The sequence below is a fragment of the Diplotaxodon limnothrissa genome, linkage group LG3 (genome assembly GCF_057381915.1).
Source record: "Diplotaxodon limnothrissa isolate DT_005_m linkage group LG3, D_limnothrissa_male_GT1.1, whole genome shotgun sequence".
Lineage (NCBI taxonomy): Eukaryota > Metazoa > Chordata > Actinopteri > Cichliformes > Cichlidae > Diplotaxodon > Diplotaxodon limnothrissa.
In genome coordinates, this window is record NC_140598.1 from 19,105,837 (window position 1) to 19,132,416 (window position 26,580).

Consider the following 26,580-nt stretch of genomic DNA (forward strand, 5'->3'; position numbering starts at 1 on the left):
CTCCAAGAAGGAGAAAAAAAAAGTAAATAAATTCTGGCAGTATCCCAAGCCAAGTCACCATGTAAAACCCGGTGACCCTGAAACCCCATCTGAACAAGACCACACATAGAAATGCTGGCATTGGGAAACACTAGGACCAAGAGAAAACAAAAAGCAAAACTGGCAGCCGCCTGGCTATAGCTCTGCGAGCGCACATCTCAGTTCTGACCTGATAATCGTGGAGATATTGTTTTTCAGAGAAGAAAGGATGTCCGATTTCAAACCTTCATACTTCATCACGGTGTCCGACTGCAAGCAACACGATGAACTCCCACTTACTTTCTTAGCATGTGCTGAGGATGTGCCTGGCCACTTCCCTGAGGAGCCAGTATATTTATATTTACGGAGTTTAGATGCCATTTCAGTTGTAACTACTGCTCCGTTTTTTTTTCCATTGGTTATTGTAAGACTCCTTGTGCTTGCCTCAAAAGGTTGTGCGTTAAAACTTTTCTTTTTGAATTTGAACATTTAGGTGCAATGGCCTCTCAAATAGCAAAGGTATTGTTGTCATTGGATGCTGAAGCAGTTGGCTCACTCAAAGAAGGAGTGAATTTCAAGAAAAGCACAGAGGATGGCAAGTGTTACATCATATTTAAGAGCAACAATGACTTTAAAGCATGCAAGAACCAGTGCAAGCATCAAGGGGGGCTGTTCATCAAAGACATTGAAGATCTGGATGGCATGTGAGAGCAGGAGCAGATATCAGTGATTATACATTGTCAATTTTTGATTATAGCTGACAGAATTGTCTGTTCCCTCAGGACTGTTAAATGTACCAAACACAACTGGAAATTAAATGTGTCAACAATGAAATATGTGAACCCACCTGACAGCTTCTTGCAGGATGAGCTTGGTAAGTTCTGTCTATAAAATGCCATTTACTGTATATTGATATTCCACTTCCTGCAATATGAGTGTTGGATGCTAAATCTGGAATATAAATATGTAAACTGTAAAGGTGCATTACGGGATGTGTGGGGACCTTATAGTTATAGCTCTTGCCACAGTAGGCTCTAACAATCAGAATAGCAATTACCTTCATTACTTTATTAAATTAAATGCTAAACTGGTAGAGGGCCTTTTCTAAAGAATAACATGACAATTTATGTCAATAATTGTAATCAAGAAATGTCAAACATATTCTTTCCAACAGACATTTTCCATGCTGCAAATGACTGGGATGTAAACTGTTTAATGCAATGTAATTCTCTCCTTGGTAATTTACATTTTTTCACTCATCCACGTGACGTCTTCAGTCTCAGCTGACTGCAGGTTTCTCCAACCTTATGAACAGTACATTTGCACAATGACTGAAACCAGCCCACTGAATGAACAATGGGCTGTGAGGTCAGTTCTTTGGTCATTAATATGGAAATGGTGCCAGTGCTGCTAGTTTCAGTCATTGTGCAAATGTACTACCTCTTAAGAACAATAATTAAACATTTGTGAAGAGCTCTGACCAGGAAAGCAAACCAAAACAAGAAACCAATGTCAAACATATCCTTCCAACTGACAATTTCCATGACTGGAACTGTTTAATGTAATTTATTCCTCTGAAAGTAATAACAATTATACATTTGTGCCAAAAAGCCCACTACAGTATAAATACATGTGAGTCAGTATGAATGACCATATTTAATGCATGGATAATAATATAATGAGAATAATATAAATACCATTTAAATACTACACCTGAGCTTCTTGTCGCACTTGCAGAGGTATCAATGTTGGATGATGGGGGGCTTCAGTTGGTGGAACTGAGCCCTGTTGATCCCTGGATGGCTGATCCTCGAGAACCTCTGGAGCTCCAGAAGGGAGAAGTGAAAGTACGTGTTGCTGTTACACTTTAAATAACAAATGTTTTACAGAGTTTTTCAGACACCGCTGTGCATTGTTTTACCCTTATTAGACTGTTATGCAAAATTATCTGTGTAATAAATTATATAAGTAATAATAAAAATCTTAATTATGTCAAAGTATCTCAATAATGAATGAAGAGGAAGGTCTGTGTATTCAGACTCACCTCTGGTGCAGGTGCCCACCTCTCAATTTTTAAATGCATGTAGACATTGTGTGTAAGCCGTGAGACCAGTTTTCCCGTGATTCACTCGCGTACGTCAGTTTGAAGAGGAAAAAGAACTCCACGGGACTCCGATGTGAAAAGATGTAACAAAAAATTTATTCCACGGTTTTGCATCTTACAGGAGTGGTCAGGTTTAACTTGTCCTCAACAAAATAACATACTACGGTAGGAAAACCGTGTGGCTCTGTTCTACCCTGCTGCCCCGTATATCTTATGCCGTGTTAACTCTTTTTCTCTCTCTCCCCCCTCCCGCACCGCATGCACTAATTGGCATACATCCGTGATGCCCGGATTTTACTATAAACACCAGTCTTTAAGGCACATGTATACATGGTACTACATAACCTAGTTCCACCATAAACATGCATCTATTTCCTAAAATTATTAATTACACAACAAGCTTAACAACAGCAAAATATAAATACTAAACATATGAACTATCTTAACTTGGCTCCTACATACCGGCCCCTAATTGTGACTCTATTACACAATTACCAATTTACACTTGTGGAGCCAAAGTACACAAACTTCAGTCTCTGCAGTTGATTACTTCAGTCCGATTCCTGCAGAAGGCAAATCTTCGTAATGGGCCTGTCCAGTACACTCGTCTTGGTTTTGATCCTAACCTGCCGCACCATTCCAGCCTTGTCTGAGATAGTATGGATTACTTTCCCTGTAATCCAAGAGTTGCGTGGGGCTGTATCGTCAACAATAAGCACAATGTCTCCAACCAAAAAGTTGCGAGATGGACGGGTCCACCTTTGCCTCTCTTGAAGTTGCGGCAAATATTCCCTTGCCCATCGTTTCCAGAATATTTCCGACATGTATTGCACTTGCTTCCATCTTCTTCTTGCGTAGAGATCTTGCCTGTCGAACAGTCCGGGAGGAAGAGATGGTTTGTTCCTGAGCAGCAACAGGTGATTGGGAGTGAGTACTTCCAGATCATTTGGATCACTGGACGCTTTGGTTATTGGCCGACTGTTAATAATGGCCTCCGCCTCACACAGAAGTGTATGCAGGCTCTCTTCATCCAGTGTCTGCAGCCTCAAGGTAACGTTTAGGATTTTCTTCACTGACTTGATCAATCTCTCCCAGACCCCTCCATGATGGGGTCCTGAGGGAGGGTTGAACGTCCACTGAATGCCTTGTTGTTTTAGGTGGTCTTCAATTTTGGACACATTCCATTCAGCAATGGCTCTTTTAAGTTCACGCTCTGCACCAATGAAGTTAGTTCCATTGTCAGAACGAAGGGTCTTTATCTGGCCTCGTCTGGCTATGAAGCGACGGAGAGCATGAATGAAGGAATCTGTGTCCAGCGAGGCTGCCATCTCCAAGTGTATTGCACGAGTAGTTAGGCAGGTGAAAATGACTCCATACCTCTTCACCGTACTTCGACCACGTTTGATCTCAAACGGACCAAAGTAGTCCACTCCGCAGTTTGTAAATGGAGGGTCATCTGGCAGAACTCTGTCTCGGGGTAGGTCGGCCATTTGCTGCTGTCCTGCAACTCCATGCTCACGCCGACAGGCAATACACCTAGCGAGTATTTTTCGTACTGCAGAGTTGGCACCGGGTACCCAAAACTTTGTTCTCAACTTGGAGATAACATGATTGCGACCACTATGAGCCAAGTTCTCATGTATTTCTCTGAGGATAAGCTTCGTGACGTGAAGATCCTTGCTCAGGATTGCTGGCCGCTTAGCCTCCTCGGGTAGTGCTGCTCTGCTGAGTCGTCCTCCGACCCTAAGGATGCCTTGTTCAAGTACTGGACTCAGTTTGAAAAGACTACTAGTCCTCTTCACCCCCTGACCTTTAGAAAGTGCGCTGATCTCCTTAGGAAATGTCTTCCTCTGACAGTAGCGAATGATTGCTTCTTCAGCCTTCGCAAGGTTCTCTACCGTTAGCTTGTTGGTGTCCCCTTGAAACAGGCTGTCCTTGAAACCTTCCATATCCCTCTCGACTTCAGGTTGTGTTTTAACAGCACACAACTCCTTCCCTTTGCGACACAATTGCAGCAGAATGCTCTTGACTTTAAGCATCCATGCCACTGCCCTTTTAAGTTTAAACCAGGATGAGAAGTACTGCAGGAACTCCAGCACTACATCTTCACATTCCTTGATTGTACTAGCACACACCAGGTTACCCTTTACCTCTGGGTCATCTGTAGTCAGGCCTTCAACTGGGTGCACCTCTTCTGGCCACTCTTCCATGGGTTTGGTGAGAAAGTCCGGCCCCTGTAACCATGTGTGGGACTGCAAGAAGCTCTCTGCTTGGAGCCCCCTTGATGCAAAGTCGGCAGGATTCAGTGAGGTGTTGATATACCTCCATTGCTCTGGACTGGAGCATTTCAAGATGGCATCCACACGGTTAGCAACAAAGGTACGGAATCTACTTGTTTGATTGCTGATATACTTGAGTACCGTGGTACTATCTGACCAAAATACAGATGGTTGGAGCGGAAGCTGCAATTCAGACGTCAGAACCCTGTCTATGCGTGCTGCCATGGTTGCTGCGGTAAGTTCCATGCGGGGAACTGTAATGGGCTTAAGTGGGGCCACTCTTGCCTTTCCCAACATGAATGCGCAGTGGACTTCGTTACGGCTGTTCCTCTGTAGCAAGTAGCTTACTGTACCGTAGCCCTCTTCACTGGCATCAGCAAAGTGTTGCAGCTGATTGTATACTGACTCTCCAAAGCCCACAGGTTTAAAACATCTTGGAACGCTTATGTTCCCTAGCTGGCGGAGCTGGGTCTTCCACTTGAGCCACTTGTGAGCTAGGTCTGCAGGTATGATGACATCCCAGCCAATCTTTCTCCTGCAAAGCTCTTGCAGAATCTTCTTTGCTTGAAGCGTGACTGGTGACAAGATACCCAGTGGGTCGTAGACAGAACTCACAGTGGACAGAAGGTTCCTCCGAGTGGGTGCCTTGTCCGGCATTACAATCTTGAACCTGAAGCTGTCAGATTGAATACACCATTGGACTCCCAGCGCTCTCTCAATGGGAAGTGTGTCCTGATCCAGATCGAGATCTTTAACCTCCGATGCCCTTTCTTCTTCTGGAATAGCAGACAGAACTGCTCTGCTATTGCTTATCCATTTTGTGAGCCTGAATCCACCCCTCTGACATACAGCTCTAAGAGTGTGGTATAACTGTATGGCTTCCTCTTCTGAGCTCACAGCCTTTAAACAGTCGTCCACATAGAAGTTGTGCAGGACTGCGTCAACCGCTTGGCTGTTGGCTGGATCTCGGTTGTCTTCAGCACATTTACGCAGAGCAAAGCTGGCGCAGCTTGGTGACGAAGTTGCACCAAAAATGTGAACCACCATCTTGTACTCCACCATATTCTGAGTAATGTCACCAGATGTCCACCACAGGAACCGAAGAAGGTCAGAATCCTCATCAGGCACCTTTACTTGGTGGAACATTGCTTCCACATCTGCCATGATGACCACTTCTTCTTGTCTGAACCGGATAATTACCCCCAGAAGGGTACTGGTAAGATTTGGTCCTTGTAACAGCTGATCATTTAAGGTGGTGCCTTTGTACGATGCTCCACAGTCAAAGACCACTCGAAGCTTGTGTTTCTTGGGATGGTAAACTCCGTGGTGCGGTAGGTACCAAACCCTTCCATCGTCACGATCAAGGTCCTGTTCTGGCACTTTCACTGCGTAACCGTTGGTTATGATGTTACTCATGAAAGCCGAGTATTCTGCGTGGAATGAAGTATTCCTCTCCAACTTCCGCTTTAGGTGTAAGGCACGTTGCTCAGCCACTTTGCGGTTGTTGGGCATCTTAATGCGCTTGTTCCGCAATGGCAGAGCGATGCTGTAGTGTCCGTCCACAATAGTAGCTGACTCTGTCGCTATCTCCAGAAACTGCAAATCCTCTCTTGACATTTCTTGTTTCTCGTTTCTTTCATGCTCAGGGAAGTCACTTTTAAACTGCTGGTCCCAGAGCTCATCCAGTTTGCTAACTGATATTCGGTTTGCTGCAACCTGAATCAGTCCGCATGATGCCCTTTGGGAACTGCTTCCTTGGAGGGGTTCGCTGATGGTCCAACCGAGCCTTGTCTTCACAGCATATGGACCACCATTCTCGCTGGCTATAACTTGCCAAGGTTCAACAGCTTTAGGTGCATTAGCCCCGATTAGCAGTCCAATCTTTGCTTCAATCCTAGGTATAGACACCTGCTGAAGGTAGGTCCACCTGTTCACGTAGTCTTGAGAAGGAGCATTGTCGGCAGAAGCAGGAATGTCACTGTGACTGTACATTTCTGGCAACTCAAAGAAGTCATTGCTGTCTAAGCTGCTTATTTCCAACCCAGACACAATGTGGCTACCGACGACCTTTTCCTCTCCCATTGTTTTCAGCAAAATGTTTGTCTTCCTGCCAGACAAGTTAAGCTCATGCATTAACTCTTCAGTACAAAAGCAGGCAGTACTGCCAGGGTCCAGAAAAGCATAAGTGTGTGTCACCTTTTGTCCTCTTTTAGGTTTCACTTGTACTGGAACTATTGCCAAAATGTGCTCTGTTTTCTCTGCAGCGTGAGCAGGTGCTTCCATTTCAACAAATCCATTCACGATTGACTCTGTTTGGTCTTCTCTTTCTAATGATTCCACTTCAGAAGCTACCCTTTTGCTTGTAGCACTGGGCTTAGTCTTCATGTGTAACACTGTGGGGTGCGGTTGTGGACAAACCTGACAACTTGCTTTTTCTTGGCACGAACCACTCATGTGTCCCTGCTTAAGACAGCTGAAGCATAGTCCTTTAGTTCGCATGAAGTCAATCTTTTCCTTATGAAGTGACTTCTTCATCCTCTTGCACTGTTCCATGGTGTGCTCTTCACCACGACAGAAAAGACAGGGTTTGGAAAATGCACACACCTGCTTCCCGCTGACCTTGTTCCTTTCTTTAGAGGGTACGTCCTGTGTAGTGGTGATAGTTGCAGCTGCAGTGAATCCTTTTCTGTTTCCACTTCTCCTTTGCAACCTCTCATCCACTTGCCCTCTAACTTGGACCTTTAAGGTGCTGTCCTTTATATCACCGAACAATGGATGCAAAACTTCTTTGGCCTGCTTATTGACAAACTCCGCCAGATCTGCAAACGTGACTCTGCGTTTTGCCTTGTCTAAGACCCCACAAGCATATGTTCTCCACCTTTCTCTCAGCTTGTACGGAAGCTTGGAAACGATAGCACGCATGTTGGCCGTGTTGTCCAACTCCTCCATGTACTCCACATCCATCATTGCATTACGACATCCAGTAAGATAGAGGCCGAAAGCATGCAGAGCCTCTCCATCATCTGACTTGATGGTTGGCCAGTTAAGAGCCTTGTGAATGTATGCCACTGATATCTTGTAGGCATTTCCAAAGTGCTCTTCCAACAGTCTCTTAGCCGTTTGATATCCATGTGTAGGTTCCATATGAAGACAACTCCGTATCAATTCTCGTGGTTGCCCACTTGTGTATTGTTCCATGTAGTACAATCGATCCTTGTCGCTCTCTGTTCTGTCCTCCACACCATGTTCAAAAGCTCGCATGAACAGCCGATACTCTAATGGGTCCCCTTTAAACACAGAAATGTTCTGCGGGGGCAACGTAGCTAACTTCTGTTGCTTAGTTAGCGCTTCGACCACATCCTGTAGAGCACTTGGTGTCTGCGATGGCTGGTAGGTAACAGTGTGTGTTTGCTGTGCGTTTTGGAGAATGTTCTTCTTCTGCGCTTGTCTTTCTCGCGTGGGGGATGGGCTATTTGACTGCTGTGAAGTAAATAAATCTCCAACCTTATGCGATGCCACGTAGGAGTTCATTCCATCCCGGGTGGATACGCGACTGGATGCCTTGGATGCACGACTTTCGTATTCTGATAAGATCTTGATCTTTGCCTCATTTGCTGCAAGAGCTGTTTGTATTTCTAGCTCCTCCTTTTCAGCTTGGAGCTTAGCCTCCCTTTCCTCCAGCAAGCGTTTCTGTCTTAAAGACGATGCCTTAATCAATAAGGTAGCTCGCTCCACCTCTGCCTTCATGCGTGTGGACGACACCGATGACGAAGCGCAGGAGCCGCGTTCTGAAAATGCCTTATCACTGCGTTTTGAGACAGATGCATTAGATACGCTGTCAGATGGATCCACATCTTCATTGCATTTTTCAGCCTCCACAGCGCGCATGGCCATCTTGTCAATCCAAGCCGAAGCTGTCTCAGCAAAAGCCTTAAAGGAATCAGCCTTAGGTTCAAACCAATTTTCCTGGTCTTTAGTTAAATCCTCCTCCGGCATTTGCTGGAGCACCTCTTTAACATTTGTGTTCAAGAGGTGCCATCTTGTCAATCCAAGCCGAAGCTGTCTCAGCAAAAGCCTTAAAGGAATCAGCCTTAGGTTCAAACCAATTTTCCTGGTCTTTAGTTAAATCCTCCTCCGGCATTTGCTGGAGCACCTCTTTAACATTTGTGTTCAAACCACAAAACTCTCCAAACCGCTCATTAAAATCCTTCATTAACTGTGTTACTTCTGTTAGGCTGGTATCACATTCATTTTCCATCAGCTGGCGCACTTGTTTCACTGTGCCTGTTAATTTGGCTAGCTTGGCCTTCCGTAAATTGATAACACGTTGCAGCCTTTCCTCCATAGCTTTAGGTGTGATTTTCACCGCCCTAGCTTCCATTTCTGCTACTGTGTCTTCTTCTTCGTTGTTCATGCTATTAATTTCCCAAATAGCAACAACAAAATCCTTATTTTATCATCCAAAAATCATGCAGGTTGGCTACCACACAGCTCAGCATCCACCATGACTCAGCACTTTTTTTCCTCGTGAATTAGCTCCACTTACTCACGTTTGTTGTCGCTGCAGCAGCTCGGGTTTTTTCCTTCTTTAGTCGCGTCAATTACTCCACAACGAGCGGGTTTTCCTACAAAATGTGTAAGCCGTGAGACCAGTTTTCCCGTGATTCACTCGCGTACGTCAGTTTGAAGAGGAAAAAGAACTCCACGGGACTCCGATGTGAAAAGATGTAACAAAAAATTTATTCCACGGTTTTGCATCTTACAGGAGTGGTCAGGTTTAACTTGTCCTCAACAAAATAACATACTATGGTAGGAAAACCGTGTGGCTCTGTTCTACCCTGCTGCCCCGTATATCTTATGCCGTGTTAACTCTTTTTCTCTCTCTCCCCCCTCCCGCACCGCATGCACTAATTGGCATATATCCGTGATGCCCGGATTTTACTATAAACACCAGTCTTTAAGGCACATGTATACATGGTACTACATAACCTAGTTCCACCATAAACATGCATCTATTTCCTAAAATTATTAATTACACAACAAGCTTAACAACAGCGAAATATAAATACTAAACATATGAACTATCTTAACTTGGCTCCTACACATTGAAGGTTGTCGGGAGGGGCCGTGCTGACACCTGCTAGCAGAAAGCATCATGCCCTTCCCGTCTTTTAAATGCACTTTAGAACAGCAAGCAGCAACAGTACATATGAGCAGGTGGAGAAAGGTATGGGGTCTTCACACACACCCGTTCTCTTTTTGCCATTGGGGGTGGGGGCTGGGAGGAGGAGTTGGCTGTCTGGTTGGGGTCTGGGATGCTCGGCCTCCCTGCTACTGCTTGTCTCCACACAAGGGAAAAGGGCAACATCTCCTGGGTCTAGGGGCAGATTGCCCCTCCTGGGGCGACGGTACCTGGACGTGGGGGTATAGAATATGTTTGGGGAGTGTGACTTTGTCTACAGTGTTCATTTCTGTTTGTCTCCACATTAGGCAAGGGCTGCGTATTTACATGAGGGTGGGAATGCACGCTTGTGCCTGTGTGTGCCTGTTTGTCTATGTCTGTGTGTTAGGTTACATCTTAGACTCCATCTCTCTGTGAACATCTCAGCCCCCCCAGGTGTAGGGGCCTATCACCCCCCACCACACTCCCTGCCGGTGGCCCTCAGCCATCGGTGCATTGGTGGTTCTTGGCATCCGGGGCTGGGCGCTCAGTTATATACCAATTCACTCCCAGTGGCTCTTGGCTGCTTGACAAGGCCTGGTTCCCCCTGTGGCTTCTGCTCCGTGGCTGCTGGGTGACCCCAAATCTGGGGCTCTCCTCAGCTCTTTCCAGGAGAGGGTGCGGCTGCCCCTCCGTTGGTCCTCCTTGGGCTCTCGTGCTCTGGGGGACCTCTGGATGTCTAGGGCCTGGATCTCCTCCATGCCTGCTTCATGCCCTGGGAGATGGGGCTATGGCTCCCCAAACCCTCTAGCAGATTGTTGCATTGACAAACCTTTTAAATACAAGCACTCTCATCCACACAGGTGTACACACAGGTGCTCATAGACACAAACTATACCTTTCTTGGCTATTACCTCAAAGCACATTGTGCGCTGTCAGTCTTATATGCTGCACAATAACATTCAATATTTAGTATTTACTGTTGCTTACACTTATCTAGGTTATTGCAATGGTGTTGTGTTTACTACACTGAACAAAAATATAAACGCAACACTTTTGTTTTTGCTCCCATTTTTCATGAGCTGAATTGAAAGATCTGAAACATTTTCTACATAAGACCCATTACTATCAAATATTGTTGACAAATCTGTCTAAATCTGCGTTAGTGAGAACTTCTCCTTTGCCGAGATAATCCACTTTTAGATAAGCCGCTTTTACAGCTGTGGCTCCAGCAAACATCAACTGATACTAGAAATTAAAATCGAATGAATTATAACAACAGCTGATCAAGCTTAAACGTGCTGCTGTTGTTTAGCGCGATAAACAAACAAGAGAGAAAAGCCGATCATTGATCAGTTTCATGATTGAAGTTGCAACAGGCGAGAGAATGACAGGGGAGGTTGCATATCGACAGAATAAATCCAGCTTTGTGTCTTCTTCCATTCTACCTGAAGTACGGGACAAACTGTGTTCCTTTTCGGCTCAATACGAAACGCATAATATTTTCTCTGAACGTGGGACGATTCCATTTGTACGGAACGGCTGGGAACTCTACGAACTAACCCTTATGAATAAAATAAAGTTCAACATCAGTAACTTAGCGCGCACACAGCTGTATAGAAACTCGTAACTCGTACTGCGTGCTGCTAGTACGCAGTACGAGTTATTGTAACTGATTGTAAAAAGTCAGCACAACGAAAATAAACTACACCTAAACTCGGTTTATATCTGACCCAAATGGAGTGCAGTTCATAACTTCTTACCTGAAATTCAGTTAACCTGACACAGCCGCCTTGGGTCTGCTTCTCCTGCCTTCAATTTCCTGATCCATGGCTGCCATCTGTTTGAGGCACCACAGGTCGATCGGCGGCTGCCTCGCCGCCTCGTGTGTGTCTTTTTCCCGCATGTGCTTTCTGTCATACACCGGTGGCTAGCTGCCCTTTGTTGGAGCTCCGCTTAGCCACCACGAGAAAACTCAGTTATTTTCCCACATTAACCAGCATCTGGACAACCACCTTTCACTGTTTATACCATTACTAAAATGAATAAATGAATCATCGGCCCATATAAACAAAAAATAAGTCCAGCTGAGACGAACACTATTTGTGAGCGATCGGGGGTGAAATGAGTGTGAGCAGCCTCACTGAAATCCAAGCCCGGGTGCTTTTGAGCGAAGCTAGCTAGTCGCGCTAGCTAGCTAGCAAGAACTGTTGCTAATATGGGATGTCTTGATAAAACGAGCAGATATTTGAAGTTTACACAGCTACATTCTCGCCTGAAAATATCTTAAAAGTTTATTTTGTGACCTAGAAACACGAATAAGAGGAATATAAAAATGAGGTGGCAGCTGCCATTGTTTCACTCGGTAGAGGCGTACTATTTGTGGGATATGGAGTTTTCCACCAAGCATACACGCTTTCGCTTACCGTATATATTCAATGGTTCGCGCAACCTTAAAACTTCCAATGGCTCCTGAAAGCAGCGATGCTGTGCGCACCGTTGATTTTGTCGTCATTACGGTAATCCAAATAAGGGTAGACAGGGTGTACCACTCCCAGCATACCACTAGAGAGAGCCAACACACCACAAATGAAGTCTGTTTCTATGGGGCCAAAAGATGAATCTTTCCCAATTTGCACTTAAATCTAAATATTTAAAAAACTATAAAAGTCATAAACACCAAAAGTCATAGCATACTAGTCCAGATCCAGCCGCACAAAATGATATAACATATGTAACCCTTGTCTCAAAACTGTGCAACAGATAAGCGTGGGAAAATTTGCAGTAAAATATTAATATTTAAAAAACTATAAAAGTCATAAACACCAAATGAACCTTGTCTCAAAACTGTGGGGCGAGTTACGCGTCAAAATTTTAGGCGGAGGATTGAGAATAAGAATAATAAATCCGACGAATAGTAATAAGTGTTCCTCTTGGCATAGGCGCACTTAATAATAATAATAATGAACTAAGAGTGAAAAGTACATCAAGTATAGTCTCCAAAACATAAATTTTCTTTTACTTTCCCCTCAGGTGACATACTTCACCCATGCCTGCATAGAGCTACAGCTTGGCAAGAGAAGGTTCATGTTCGACCCCTGGTTGAAGGGTCCTGCGTTTGCCAGGGGCTGGTGGCTTCTCCATGAGCCTCCAGCAGACGCCCTGGACAGGCTTTGTGGTGCAGATCTCATCTACATCAGCCATATGCACTCAGACCACCTCAGGCAAGCTCTGCTAATATTGTTAAATACATAAAAATATGCATTACATATTACTGCCATTTTTGTTTGAAGTAAATGATTCAGAGCAAACACAGTATACTATCTACAAACAGTTTTTGCTTCAGCTGTTCTATTCATCTTGATTACACAGAATTTTATTGATTTCTTATGGCGCAATATTGTAATTTACATTACAATACTTGATCCATGACCAGCTGCAAGCAAAATCAAAAAGAGGAAAACAGCACCAGCTGCATACAGTCACAGTAAAGAGAAGGTATACTGTCCTTAAATTAAAGCATGTAAAAAGACTTTTACATCCTTTAATTAAAAAATAATTATAATTAATTACAAATTATTACAAAAGTAATGTAGAGCACTCTGCAATCTGGCCAGTCAGTACAGTGTACTTACTCTCAGAAACAAAATGATCAGTGTAAAATTACCAAAATTACCACTACTAAAATTACTTACTTAAACTTAAAATGTTTTACACAATATTTCAATTTACTTAAAGAATAATTATTTTTTGTTTCACGTAAATGTCTGACTTGGTATTATGTTAATCTAATGTAGCCAAATTTAAGTACTTCTATTCTCTGCTTTGAACAGCTCTTCAGAGCCCCTGAGAGAAATAAAAACATTTTTGGAACGTTAAATATTTTTATTCCTACTGGCTAGAACCTCAAATACAAAATCTACAAAGAGACCAACTTTCAGAAATGAAGGGTGTTTATATTTACAGTGCAGGGCACTGACTTTTTCTGTTTCCTTTATAGTTATCCCACACTGAAAGTGTTGGCAGAAAGAAGGCCGGACATACCGATATATGTCGGTGACACATCCAGACCAGTGTTTTGGTTAGTAATGAAGTGGAGCTGAATTGTCCCCATAAATTACAGAGGGAATAAATTATCCAATGTTGGTCTGTTATTCACATACGGGTATCTCCGCTGTGACAGGTATATAAAGGAAAGCCAAGTTAAGCTGACCAATATTAAAGTCCTTCCCTTTGGTGTTTGGCAAAATGTAAGTCACTGCCTCTATCATTTGTTTAAGAGGAATTACAAAAAAACATTTTGTATATTAAAATCATATGATTTCCATAAAGAAGTAAAAATGAATCTTGCTGTCTCACTCAGATTGATGATCACCTGAGATTTATGATCCTGATGGATGGGGTACATCCTGAAATGGACACCTGCATCATTGTTGACTACAAAGGTGTCATTTTGAATAATATAATTACTTGTGCTGTAAAAATAAGTCTGATTATAATATAAAATGTTGTTTTTATTGCAGGTCATATGATCCTCAACACTGTGGACTGCACCAGACCGAATGGAGGAAGGCTACCACAAAATGTGGACGTGATGATGTCTGACTTTGCTGGAGGAGCTTCTGGATTCCCCATGACCTTCTATGGAGGGAAATACAGCGGTGAGCCCGAGTTAGGTTTGCTTAGTTAGGTTTTACCTCCACCTACACACAACAGCATCTATGCTGGAATCTTTGATGGTTACATGTAGCTCTTTTAGCGATGTAAGAACGGAGTTGTCAAACTGATATGTTGTGATCAACAGTGTCAAAGTGCACCAAACTGCTGAGATGAAGCAAATGTTGTTGATGTGTTTCCAGATTCCTGGAAGGCAGAGTTTATCAAGAATGAGAGGAAGAAGCTGCTGAATTACAAAGCTACACTGGTGAAATCCCTGCAGCCGAGGATCTACTGCCCATTCGCTGGATACTTTGTGGAGGCTCATCCATCAGACAGGTAGAGTTTGTAATAAGGGTTTGCACAGCATCAGAGATGACTTAATAAAGTGCAGAGCTTTTTGGTTTTGAATTACTTTTATGTTCCCTGGCAGAAGAATCCTCACAACAAAGTTAGCTGATCTGATCTAAATTCCAAGGCCAAAGCTGATATGTAGTTCATCTGGACAAGTTAATATTTAAAACACAACTATGTACAATAACAAACAAAACAGGGTTTGGTCTATATATGGGCTCCTTTTTCTATCTATTCCCTGTTTAATTGTAGCTCTGTTTCAGCTGTCTATGAGCTGATATGCAGTTTATGTTGGCAAGTCAATCTACAACCATGACTCCACTTTGATGAGCTGCTCCTTTTATACTGAACTGTGTTTATAACTGTCAGCAGCTTAGATTCATTTATCATTGATTTTAAGATTTTCTACCAGGTTTTTTTTTTTAACATTACAAAATTCTCCCAGTCTTGTGTTGCTGCTGCTTCAATGTTTGTGAAACGTGTTGTTAGCATAAGACCTTTAAACTGAAGACTTTTTTTCTCTTTGATTCAATACATTTGTTATGTTATTAAATAAAAATGTGATTAACATTATTTACATCATACACAGCATTCATGTTTTCTGGAAACATGGTTGTACAACACAGTTGTGGCCTTTTGACAGTGACACTACTGCTAATGACTGTCAAGTTAAACACATGAGACCTAATTTGTGTTTTATGTGTCCCTTTACTTATGTGTCTGTTTGTACTGTGTGTTGGTTGGAAGATACATAAAGGATACGAATTTCAAAAACAGTGCAGAGGACCTCAATGCACTCATTAATAAGCTTGCACCGGCAATCAAAACTTGGACACCGCAGCCAGGTGCTGTGCTGGACCTCGGCCTCGCTCTGAGAGACCCCACCAACAGGTTGGAATAGCTCACATGTTTATCTGTGTTTTCCATTCCTGGTCGATGTGGGAAAGAAAGAGACTGATATTCCATCTTTGTAATACAACTACATAAAACACAGAAATTTAAACAGTAATGTCAGTCTCTACAATGCCAGTGTATAAACAGATCATTTTATTTCTGAGAGTCTGATGAGGAAAAAAATCTCACTGTCCAAATATTCATTGTCTGCACTGCAAATGTAAAAGTAAAATGTGTCACTTTTATTGATTTTTCTTTGAGCTGTAGCTTCAGCCCCGTCTTTTTCCTGTTTTGATGTAAGTGCCCAGTAAATGTATATGACTTTGATTCTTACTGACAAGCTACTGCTACTCAATTATTTCATGTAAAGGAGAAAATCCAAATCTGACTGCATTTGCCTATGTTGTGTGATAACATGATGGCATTATTTTTTTAAAGAGTTATTATCATTATAAAGAGCACAGGCAGGATTAGTAACTTTCCAAATATACAACAGGGGTCTCAAACTTAAATGAGGTGTGGGCCACTGCTGGCATTGTCATGTCATTGGAGGCCAGTTTAGTGTTCAAGTAAAATGGTACTACAAAACAAACAAACAAACAAACAAGAAACAACGACTAATAATTGTGAAATTGTAGCGTTTTGTTTGGTTTGTTTGGGGGTTTTGTTTTTTCAGATATTGTATAATAAGACAAAACTGCAAATGTGAATGCAGATTTTTTTTCCTCCCTCTTAACTAACTGAAGCCTTTCATTGAACTACCAAATAAACACACTGGTACTCTCTTTGTGGCAGCACTTCGGCTATCATTTTGTTCTTATTTAACAAAATAAAAATGCAGACATAAGTGTACACATTAGTTTTTGACTCTCACTGAACTAACACAGCCAGTCACTCAGTATGTTTGTACTCTCTGCTCATATTGCCTTCATATGGCTGCAAGTGGTCCCTGGACTATGAGTTTGAGACCCCTGTAATACATCATGTAAACTGCACATGCAAGTGCTAAATGAAATATTTTCTTTGCAACTTTCTTTGCTATGACCAACCATAGGGAGGCCATCACCAATCCCCCAGCTAGTGCAAAAATCTACAAGGACAGCTGGGAGTTCGACTTGTATGTGAATGAGTTGAAGAGCGCCATCAAGTCTGACATATTTAAGCATCAAAACTGGATCCAGTTTTATTACACATGGGCTGGCTTTCAAAACTACAACCTGGTTGTGCGGGTAAATGGTTTTGACAGAAATGTTTTACTTTTCTTTGGCATTTAATTTGTTTTCATGATCTTTCCTACTTAAAAGCATTTCTCTGCTTACTGCTTCATAATAAATAAATAATAAAGAGGCCCCCAGAAAAGTTAAAATATATACACTTGTCCATTTTTGCAAGGTTGGAGGGGAATGCATAACCCCCCCCCCTCCCAAAAAAGGGGAAAACCCCCCAAAACTATTGTATATTGTGGCCCTTTGATGGACTAGCAACCTGCTAAGGGTGTACCCCGCCTCCCACCCTGTCAAAACTTAGACTCCTTCCTCTGTGAACATGAGTTAGACAAGTGCTAAAAAAATAGATGGATGGGAGGAAATTCAATAAAGAGAACATTAGAAGGAACTAAACATGAATTATTCACTTACAGAATTCAATTAAGGTATTTGGGATTAGACTGTGATGACCAATCGCAGCAGAACAGAATCCCAGCAGTGATAGGGAAAGGGCAGGACCGCCCTCTGAATTTAGACTGTGAGTTGCACGATGGTGTCTGGAAGGGAAAACGACAGATGAGATTTAAAGTCGGCAGAGCAGAGGCTGATTGGCCTGAAAAATCTGTGGGACTACAGATCTTCCTTTTTGAATTTATGAATAAGCTTCATTTGGCTAGTCCAATGAGCTAAGCTGTTAGCAAAGCTGTTATTCCTCATGAAAATGACAGTGACTGACATTTTTTAATGCACATAATAGTGATTTTGGTATTATTTTAGTTTCAGTTAACCTTGTAAGCCATAAAGTCCTATGGAATGATCTATAAAGTTTAACAAAATTAAAAGGAACTTCAATATTTTCAGTCTGACATTTCTTGTTTGATGAACATACATGAACATTGGTGTACTTTTTTTTTGTTATACCTGAGCAGAAATGTTCCTTGTCTTTATCTTTATGTTTTTTTAAAAAGAATTCTGTCGTGCCTCAGCAGCCTCTGCAGTACCTTAACAGAAACTAGAAATAGAGATGTAGTTCACATCCTGCAATGATGACATTTTAAAATGAAAGACAAAAAAGCAAAATAAAAACCCAGCTCTCTGCTCTGATTCCTCATCGTCACTTCCCTTCCTTCCAGCTGTTACGAATCACCTTGGCTCACTTCTTTTTCCATTACATTGCTATCTTACTCAGAGTGGATGCAAATCTGCTGAAATGCACATGTCTCTGTGTAGGTCATTGAAACAGATGACAAGTTTGAATGCATCACTGACGGTTATGACTATCTGGTGGACTTTCTGGATCTATCATTCCCCACAAAGAGACCAAACAGAGAGCACTCCTACTTGGAGGTGAGTCACTATAGAGCACTAAACACACAGACAGCAGCACAACAGAACCTAAATAATAGTAATTTGTCATGACTACCAAGATGATTTCATGATGAAATTATCATGTGTTCCATCTAACATATGGAATATGTTGTGTGTATATATATATATATATATATATATATATATATATACTGTTACCACAACTATAGGTGTACTTCTGAAATAAAGGTGTCAGAATCCTGGGTTGGTGACATAGTGTGTTGAGTTTTGTTCTATTTTTGATCTTTGATTTCATCATTGTTATCTCTATTAGTCTTTTGGTTTCTGTAACAGTATTTCTAGTAATTTAGTGCTGTGTTCTGTGATTTCTAGTTCTTCGATTTTGTTCCTGTGTCCTTTTTGTTCAATGTCAAGTCTGTGTCTGTCATGCACTACCTGTTTTATTTTGATAGTCCTTGTCCTTGTGCAGTGTGTTTAATTTTGCTTCTTCTTGTCTCCGGGACATGCTACAAGCTTGAGAGCAAGCAGACTTTGTCCGCTCACGGCCTTCCATGCCTGCAGTTCATCTGTCTGCTGTTCAGTCTCCTGCAGTTCAGTTGTCTGCTGTTCAGTCTTCAGCTCAATCTTCTGTTCAATATGCTGCTCAGTTACCTGCTCTGTCACCTGCTGTTCAGCCGTCAGTTCAGTTACCTGCTGTTCAGCCGTCTGCTCTTCAGTCGTGTGCTGTTCAGCCACCTGCTCAGTTGTCTGCAATTCAGTCATTGGCTCAACCGTCAACCCAGCCACCTCCATCCTCTGCTGGAAGCTCTGTAGAGCTTGTTCAACCAGCTAAGGACTTCATCTTGCTGGCCCTGCCAAGACAGACCGCCTGCACTGCACAGACCCAGCCGTTGCATTCCGAGCCAGCTTTGTTCCCTGTGCAGTTACAGTTAACTTCATTCCTGCCAAAAAACTCCACGCCTGCTGGTTCTCTTTAGTCTCTGCCAGAGGTTTCTGGGCCTCGTTATTCTGTCTCATCACCGCCAGAGGTCTCTAGACCTGCTGGCCCTGCGTCTGTCCCTTCTAGAGGGTCCGAGGGGCCCATTCAGCTGTCTTCTGTCTCTGCTAGAGGGTCCGAGGGGCCTGTTTCAGCTGTCTGTCTCCGCTGGAGGGTCCGAGGGGTCGCTTCAGCCATCCCCTGTTCCTGCTGGACGTCCCAAGGGGTCCCTTCAGCCATCTGTCTCCGTCTGTCTCCAAAGAAAGTTGGCTCCAAGGAGCCGGTCCAACCATCAGTGCCACGAGCAGTGCCACCAGATCCATCATCTGCAGCAGCCATGTCACTGGCCATTCAGCCACCAGGGGCTGCCACACCATCGTTTGGTCCTTCCCTCATCTGGTCCTGCCTTGTCTGGTCCTGCAGCTGCCACACCACGTCCATGTCCAGCATGTCCACATCCGTGTCCAGTTCCAGCATCGTCTGCTCGTCCATGTCCTTGTCCACGTCCAGTTCCAGCACAGCCTGCTCCTCCGCATCAGTGTCCAGTTCTAGCACGGCCTGCTTGTCTACATCCAGCTTGACGGCCACTTTCCAGGCGCCTCAGAGTGAGACCAGTAACCCTGGGGAAGCAATGGAGATTCAGTGCAGAAGCTGTTTGAGTAATAATCATGTGGAATGTGAAGTGTTTGGACAATAATAATGTGGAGTTTGGTGAATTAATTAAGACCAGAACACAGTGACTGTAGTTAGATGTAAATGTCTTTGTCAAAAAATACTCCAAGGTTCCTCACAGTGTTACTAGAGGCCAAGGTAATGCCATCCAGAGTAAGAATCTGGTTAGATACCATATATCTAGGATTTTCAAGGCCGAGTACAATAACCGCAGTTTTATCTGAATTAAGAAGCAGAACATTAGCGGTCATCCAGGTCTTTATGACTTTAAGATATTCCCGCAGTTCAAGTAATTGGTGTGTGTTATCTGGCTTCATGGACAGATAGAGCTGGGTGTCATCTGCATAGCAGTGTAAATGTATGCTATGTCTTCTGATGATACTGCCCAAGGGAAGCATGGATAATGTAAACAGAATTGGTCCTAGCACTGAACCCTGTGGAACACTATAATTGACCTTAGTGTGTCAAATCAATTAAATTCAATTTTATTTATATAGCGCCAAATCACAACAAAAGTCGCCTCAAGGCAAAGAGGACTCCCCATTTACATGCACAAACTGGAGTACGTTAGATAGATATGATACAAACCACTGCAGCACAGTACCTGTAATACCTCCAGCATGTTCTAAACGCTCTAATAGGATATTATGGTCAACAGTATTGAACGCTGCACTAAGGTGTAGCAGGACAAGCAGAGAGATGAGTCCACTGTCAGAGGCCATAAGAAGATAATCTGTAACCTTTACTAAAGGGATCGTAGGGCGATTGTGACTCAAGAGTTGGGAGGTCGCCTTGTAATCGGAAGGTTTCCGGTTCGAGCCCCAGCTTGGACCGTCTCGGTTCTTGTGTCCTTGTGCAAGACACTTCACCCGTTGCCTACTGGTGGTGGTCAGAGGGCCCGGTGGCGCCAGTGTCTGGCAGCCTCACCTCTGTCAGTGCGCCCCAGGGTGGCTGTGGCTACAATGTAGCTGCCATCACCAGTGTGTGAATGTGTGTGTGAATGGGTGGATGACTGGATGTGTAAAGCGCTTTGGAGTCCTTAGGGACTAGTAGAGTGCTATACAAATACAGGCCATTTACCATTTTAAAGCTGTTTCTGTGCTGTGATGACCTCTGAAACCTGACTGAAACTCTTCAAATAAGTCATTCCTCTGCAGATGATCTGTTAGCTGTTTGACAACTATTCTTTCAAGGATTTTTGTTATGAGAGGAAGGTTGGAGATTGGCTAATATTAGCTAAGGCCACTGGGTCAACAGATGGCTTTTTAAGCAATGGTTTAACTACTGTTAGCTTGAAGGTCTGTGTTACATAGCCAATTATTAGAGATAGGTTGATCATATTTAAGATTGAAACATTAATTAAAGGCAGGACTTCTTTGAGCAGTCTTGTAGGAATGGGGTCTAAAAGACAAGCTGATGGTTTGGAGGAAGTAATTACTGAAGTTAACTCAGAAAGATCAATTGGAGAAAAAGAGTAAGTGAATATCAATGGTAATTAAAGTGACCATGATCATGAGTAATTTGTTTCTCTAATGGTTAAAATTTTATTTGTGAAGAAGTTCATGAAGTCAGTACTAGTTAACGTTAAAGGGATGGTTGGCTCAATAGAGATAGAGGTAATATTATTAACAAGATAATCGATCTCTGTTGGAGTAGCGTTCAGGTAGCTGCTCTGCTCTATTTTGGTACCGGGCACTGAAGATGAAAACAGTGGGTGGATTATATAATAATGCAGCTGCATTATATAGCCACATTAACAGAGGTTATTTTTCAACACTGTTACAACTCTAGTGACATATTGCTACACTTGCATTTCCTGGACCAAGGAGCAATCAGAATTTTTGTGGTGCACAGGAATATTTAATCTGGCTCTGTTCTGAGGAAACTGGAACTGCTGGACAGGCTAATTTTGTGATTGTGGCCCTGCAAGTAGCATTATTTACTTTTAACCCTTAATGCTCCAGTTGGAGTGTGCCCGCTCCGTTTTGCGTAACTATTTTTAAACCCCTGTAGAACTGCAGCCACGTAAGCTAGCGCAATAATTTTTTTTTTTGAATATGAAACCGGAGGAGTTGTATCTTATGCCATCAGCTTGTCCTAGGTCACGGTTTCCTTCCACATATAGCTTTGCAAAAACTGCATAAAAAGAATTTGCAGCAACAAAAACATAATATTCCAGAAACACGCTTTGCCGATCCGATCAGCTGTTCATAACACTTCCTACGTTGGAATAGATGTCAGCGCGGACTATTGCATGTCCGCCATTACTTGCCCGAAATCGGAAGTGATGTCATTTTCGCGGAAATTACCTTCAGGGCCTTATAAGCCTATACTGGTGTTTTTTAAAATCATGTTTGACTTTATGACTTTCTGTGTCGTTTCTGGGATGCTTAGGACTCATATTGCACTGCTGGATATAGTTTATTTTGATGCATATGCTTCTTTTTTGCAAATTTGTATTATAATATTCATTTTAGTTTTTCCTGCAGTATATAAAAATTGGTGCATTTCAAAAATAAAACTATGAAGACACTCAAAATAAATTTCCTGTGGAGGGAAACTATTTTGTGCAACTCTTTTGTATTTACAGTTTTGAGGAATAAGACTCTTAAATTTCTCTAACTAGAAATATATGTTTAATTTTGTAGTTTATTGCACTTTTTTGCAGTTTATGTAATTACTATGCACTTAATGCATACATATTATTAAACATTGGGCTATAATGGTTGTATTGATGTATTGCAACTTGAAATGCTCCTAAAAATGGCACTACAGCATGTAAAAATATAATATAAGCTCTGGCAAACTTGGTCCTCTTTTAGATCTTAAAGGGTTAATGTATTAAGTGCTTGTACAAGATGTAAAAGACTTGTAGTTTGAGGAATTCGCAAAATATTTCAAGAACATATTTGCTTGCACAGAGCAGTGACCCTTCTTGGTTTCCTTTTAGATTAAAAACAGGATTGGAGTGATGAGGTACGTGGTGCTTCATGGCTGTCTATGGGATGACCTGTACATTGGCTTTCAGAACCGCATCAGCCGAGACCCAGACATCTACCACCACAAGTACAGACATTTTATCTGATATGTTTGAGAATTCTTTCATGTTCTGTAAATCTGTTTTTCTGTTCTTTGCTCGTTGACAACTCCTCATCCAATTGACTTTAAACGCAGTGGGTGTATTGCTGGCTTTTCAGGGAGTTTTTAGGAATGCCATCCAGAGTAAGAATCTGGTTAGATACCATATTTCTAAGATTTTCAGGGCCGAGTAATTAAGAAGCAGAAAGTTAGCGGCCATCCAGGTCTTTATGTCTTTAAGACATTCCTGCAGTTTAACTAATTGGTGTGTGTTATCTGGCTTCATAGACAGTTAGAGTTGGGTGTCATCTGCATAGCAGAGAAAATGTATGCTATGTCTTCTGATGATACTGCCTAGGGGAAGCATGGATAATGTAAACAGAATTGGTCCTAGCACTGAACCCTGTGGAACACCATAATTGACCTTAGTGTGTGAAGACGACTCTCCATTTACATGAACAAATTGGAGTGTGTTAGATAGATATGATACAAACCACTGCAGCGCCAAAAAAATTTGGCCAGATTTCTAGAAACCAGAGCTACTCCATCCAAAATGGGATGGATGCCGTCTCTCCTAACTAGACCAGGTTTCCTCCAGAAAGTTTCCTAATCATCCAATTATCTATAAAGTCCACCTCGTGAGCTTTATAAATTTTTATTTGTTTATCTTTATACATCTTTATATGTTTGGAGAGTTGTCTGAAGGACAACGACTTAGTAATCCTGGGCTCTGGCTGACAGGCTCAGTACATACTAACATGTGGAATATTACACAGTCTGAGGTGTGATGTTAGAGGGCTGGTCATGGTGGTTGTGCTGATGCAAGACATGCTCAGATAGATCTGAATTCAAATTTTCTTTTGTTTTTTTCAGTACCTGTCAAAAGCAGCTATTATTGTAAGAAAAAAATACATCTTATCCATAACTAGGAACACCTGTGACTACTCCACTCATGATTCACCTAAAACAAACCTCTTATATCAGTCAAAGTAGTTCAAATTCTCATAAAGTTTACTTTTTGAAACTTTTCTTATAATACATACAGGTGTATACTGAATTAGGTTTACATATGGTAAATACATTGCATTGGCACAACCATCACTACCAGTCAACTAATGTCACACTTGCAGACTGAGTAATGCTGGTGGTACATACTGAGCCTGAAAGAAAGCTGACCCCTGAGTTCACTTACACACAACTCTGCATACACTTTTGAGGATCTGACTCAGCAAAAATACAGCCAAGGTCACATGTAAAAGGACAGCCAATTCAAATGCTGGGTAAGTAAATAACTTACCTGCATTAGCAGTGCTTTGAGCAAAGCTTTAAGACTGTCATTGATACATATTTCTAAACACTTACAGATTCAGTTGCACATTAACACATCTGATTACAAAGACAGATCCACACAGATAAAAATACATACAGACCTGAAGTGAGATACAAAAAATACTTTTTGCTAAAATAACAGTATGGGCTCAAATTGTGGTCATAAATATTTTGTACTTGTAAATCAGAATGCGTAGCTGTCAGTTGTTACCTTGTAAACCAAAATATCTGAAAAGTTTATGTTTGTGCATCTATAGATGAGAATTTGTGTGTGTGTGTGTGTGTGTGTGTGTGTGTGTGTGTGTGTGTGTGTGTGTGTGTGTGTGTGTGTGTGTGTGTGTGTGTGTAAAAAAAAAATTGTGTTCGTAAAAAAATATTTACACAAGTTACAATTTTTTTGTCTTAAGGTCAGGTTACAGATACAAAGCAAAAAACTACATGTAAAACTCTGCACTCAAGTTCCTGAGCTGTGTGTGAGTTTCAACTTACATGTACGAATTTCCCTTTTTTTTTCCTTTCACTTGATTGGTCAATGTCATGTCAATCACAAATTTAACAATCCAATCAGAGAACAGATGGGTTTGGCTGACAGAGGGGTGCTTTACTTAGAACTTAACACAAAAAACTTTTAACCTTCTGTTTAGATATTTTGGTTTACAAGGTTACAAAACTCAGTTCATAACTATGCATTCTGATTTAAAATTACAAAATATTTATGACCACAATTTGAGCCCATATAACAGCCCTATATATGCAACACTTACTCCTGTTCTCTGACAGAAACGGCTGTTCCATACTGTGTGTGGGGGGAAGCAAACAGACAGATACACTCCTATTTTTATGGCATGTTTATTTGTCTGTTTTGGAAAGGATATGAATTGCCATTCCAAGCCTAATAGCTCTCAGTTTAACTATCACTACAATGAAATGGTTACTTTTGTGAGTAACTTTATGATTGCCGTCATGTTATGTTTAGAGGACATATGGAAATGATAACAAAAGAAAAATAACTTGGGCTACATGTAAATGGTCACTGTACTAGTCTACCATTTAATCACCTTCTTTTGGCCTCTAGGTTCTGGAAACACTTCCAAGCAGAGCTGCCGCTTTGCAAGCCCGACTGGGAACACTTCCAAAAGCAGGTCGTCCCCATCAGTGAGACCGGGATGGGAAATAACTGTGCCTTGTCATGAATTTGCATTCTGGATTTGTGAAGATCAAGTTACTGTTTTCTGATTTATATTGTGAAAACTCAAGACCTTCTTGCTGTAAGCACCACACCACCTTCTGCTGTGCCTCTTTTGTGGTGGAAGATTTCTTTTCTGATTCACTGATCACTTTAGTAATAGTAATATCACTTTCTTACTAGCTGTATGCATGAACGTTATTACAAGTGGGCCTCGTGTTTATGGCACCTTCACAGAGGGCCCATTGTAAAGTCAGAAACATTCAGGTGTGTGTGTGTGTGTGGGGGGGGGGTACATAGATAGATAGATAGATAGATAGTGTGAAGCCCTTCTGCTCGTCTGTGGAAGTAGGGGAAGCAACAGTTAAGTGAAGAATATAGTCAGAGATCTCTCTCTTTGAAGGTATAGGCCTGTGAGGTGGGTGTGGGATGGAATAAAATGTCTTTTGTTATTATCTAGCCTGCAGTATATTGTATTAACAAATACAGCTTATAGCTTTCAGACTATATTGAGATGAGCAAACGTACTGGCAATCTTTGAACTCTTGTTATGGGAATGACTATAATCATTTTATACATATTGTATTCTGTGCCTATAAAAGAGCTGTGGCTCAGTCCATTAATTGAAGGTCAAGAGCTTTGGCCAGCGATATGTCTGGCCAGTTACACGCTTACAAAACACTTATATCAGGTTATTCTTAATGATCTCTTATTTGTTTATATTCTTTTATTAAGTTTTAAGTAGTATCATTTGATTAAAACATTCACTCAATATATTACACATATAGTTTCAGTTGTGTACGTGCTGGCCTTCTGTCTGGTGGAAAGGTTCCAAGGTTTAGCTGGTGAGGTGAGAGGTGAAACAAAGTGCATTTCAGGTTGACACATACACACACAGTAGATAGACTCATTTTGCTTGTGACAGCAAAATTGTGCCTGCAAAAGAGCAGTTTGTTGCAGAATGTGTGCCTGATGTTCCAGACGATAAGCGAGCGTCCAGCAGCGACAGGAAGACACCTGGGATGGAGACGAGGCGATGTTCTTTTCAAAATGTGTTAAAAGTCATTCTGGTTTTGATTTGATGTATGCATGTATTGTATCTGCTTAATGCATGAGGGGGCGTTATAAATTTCCCTGATGATATAAAATAACTGTTTCTGTATTGTTAAGGAGAGATCTACAGCTGATGTTTTGCAGTGTACATCTCCCACACGTGTGTTCATTAAAATCATCGTTTGACTCCACCCGGCCGGATCAGTGTTGTTATTTGGATTATCTCCTGTATCCCTCCTCGAATATTTTGAATCCGTAACATGGGGTAATATGTAAGAGTTGTGGA

At 41.9% G+C, this 26,580-nt stretch overlaps 2 protein-coding genes across 1 annotated transcript; both read left to right on the forward strand.

The window, feature by feature from the left end:
• LOC146634784 (neoverrucotoxin subunit beta-like) overlaps positions 1 to 26,580 on the forward strand; it is a 368,566-nt gene that overhangs the window by 298,016 nt on the left and 43,970 nt on the right.
• LOC146634789 (cytidine monophosphate-N-acetylneuraminic acid hydroxylase-like) lies at positions 517 to 25,248 on the forward strand. The gene is made up of 14 exons (XM_085342761.1): positions 517 to 722; positions 801 to 892; positions 1,756 to 1,865; positions 12,596 to 12,786; positions 13,563 to 13,643; positions 13,746 to 13,812; positions 13,926 to 14,007; positions 14,086 to 14,223; positions 14,422 to 14,557; positions 15,320 to 15,463; positions 16,521 to 16,695; positions 17,902 to 18,018; positions 22,599 to 22,714; positions 25,131 to 25,248. Exons 1-14 carry the CDS (start codon positions 517 to 519, stop codon positions 25,246 to 25,248), a joined length of 1,773 nt encoding a protein of 590 aa, XP_085198887.1.

What these genes read in the sequence shown, in the direction of transcription:
- LOC146634789 (XM_085342761.1), top strand. Translation starts at nt 517, where the DNA reads ATGGCCTCTCAAATAGCAAAGGTATTGTTGTCATTGGATGCTGAAGCA. An exon ending in ACATCCAGACCAGTGTTTTG is followed by an intron (nt 13,644 to 13,745) that starts GTTAGTAATGAA and finishes CCGCTGTGACAG; the next exon opens with GTATATAAAGGAAAGCCAAG. An exon ending in CATCATTGTTGACTACAAAG is followed by an intron (nt 14,008 to 14,085) that starts GTGTCATTTTGA and finishes TTTTTATTGCAG; the next exon opens with GTCATATGATCCTCAACACT.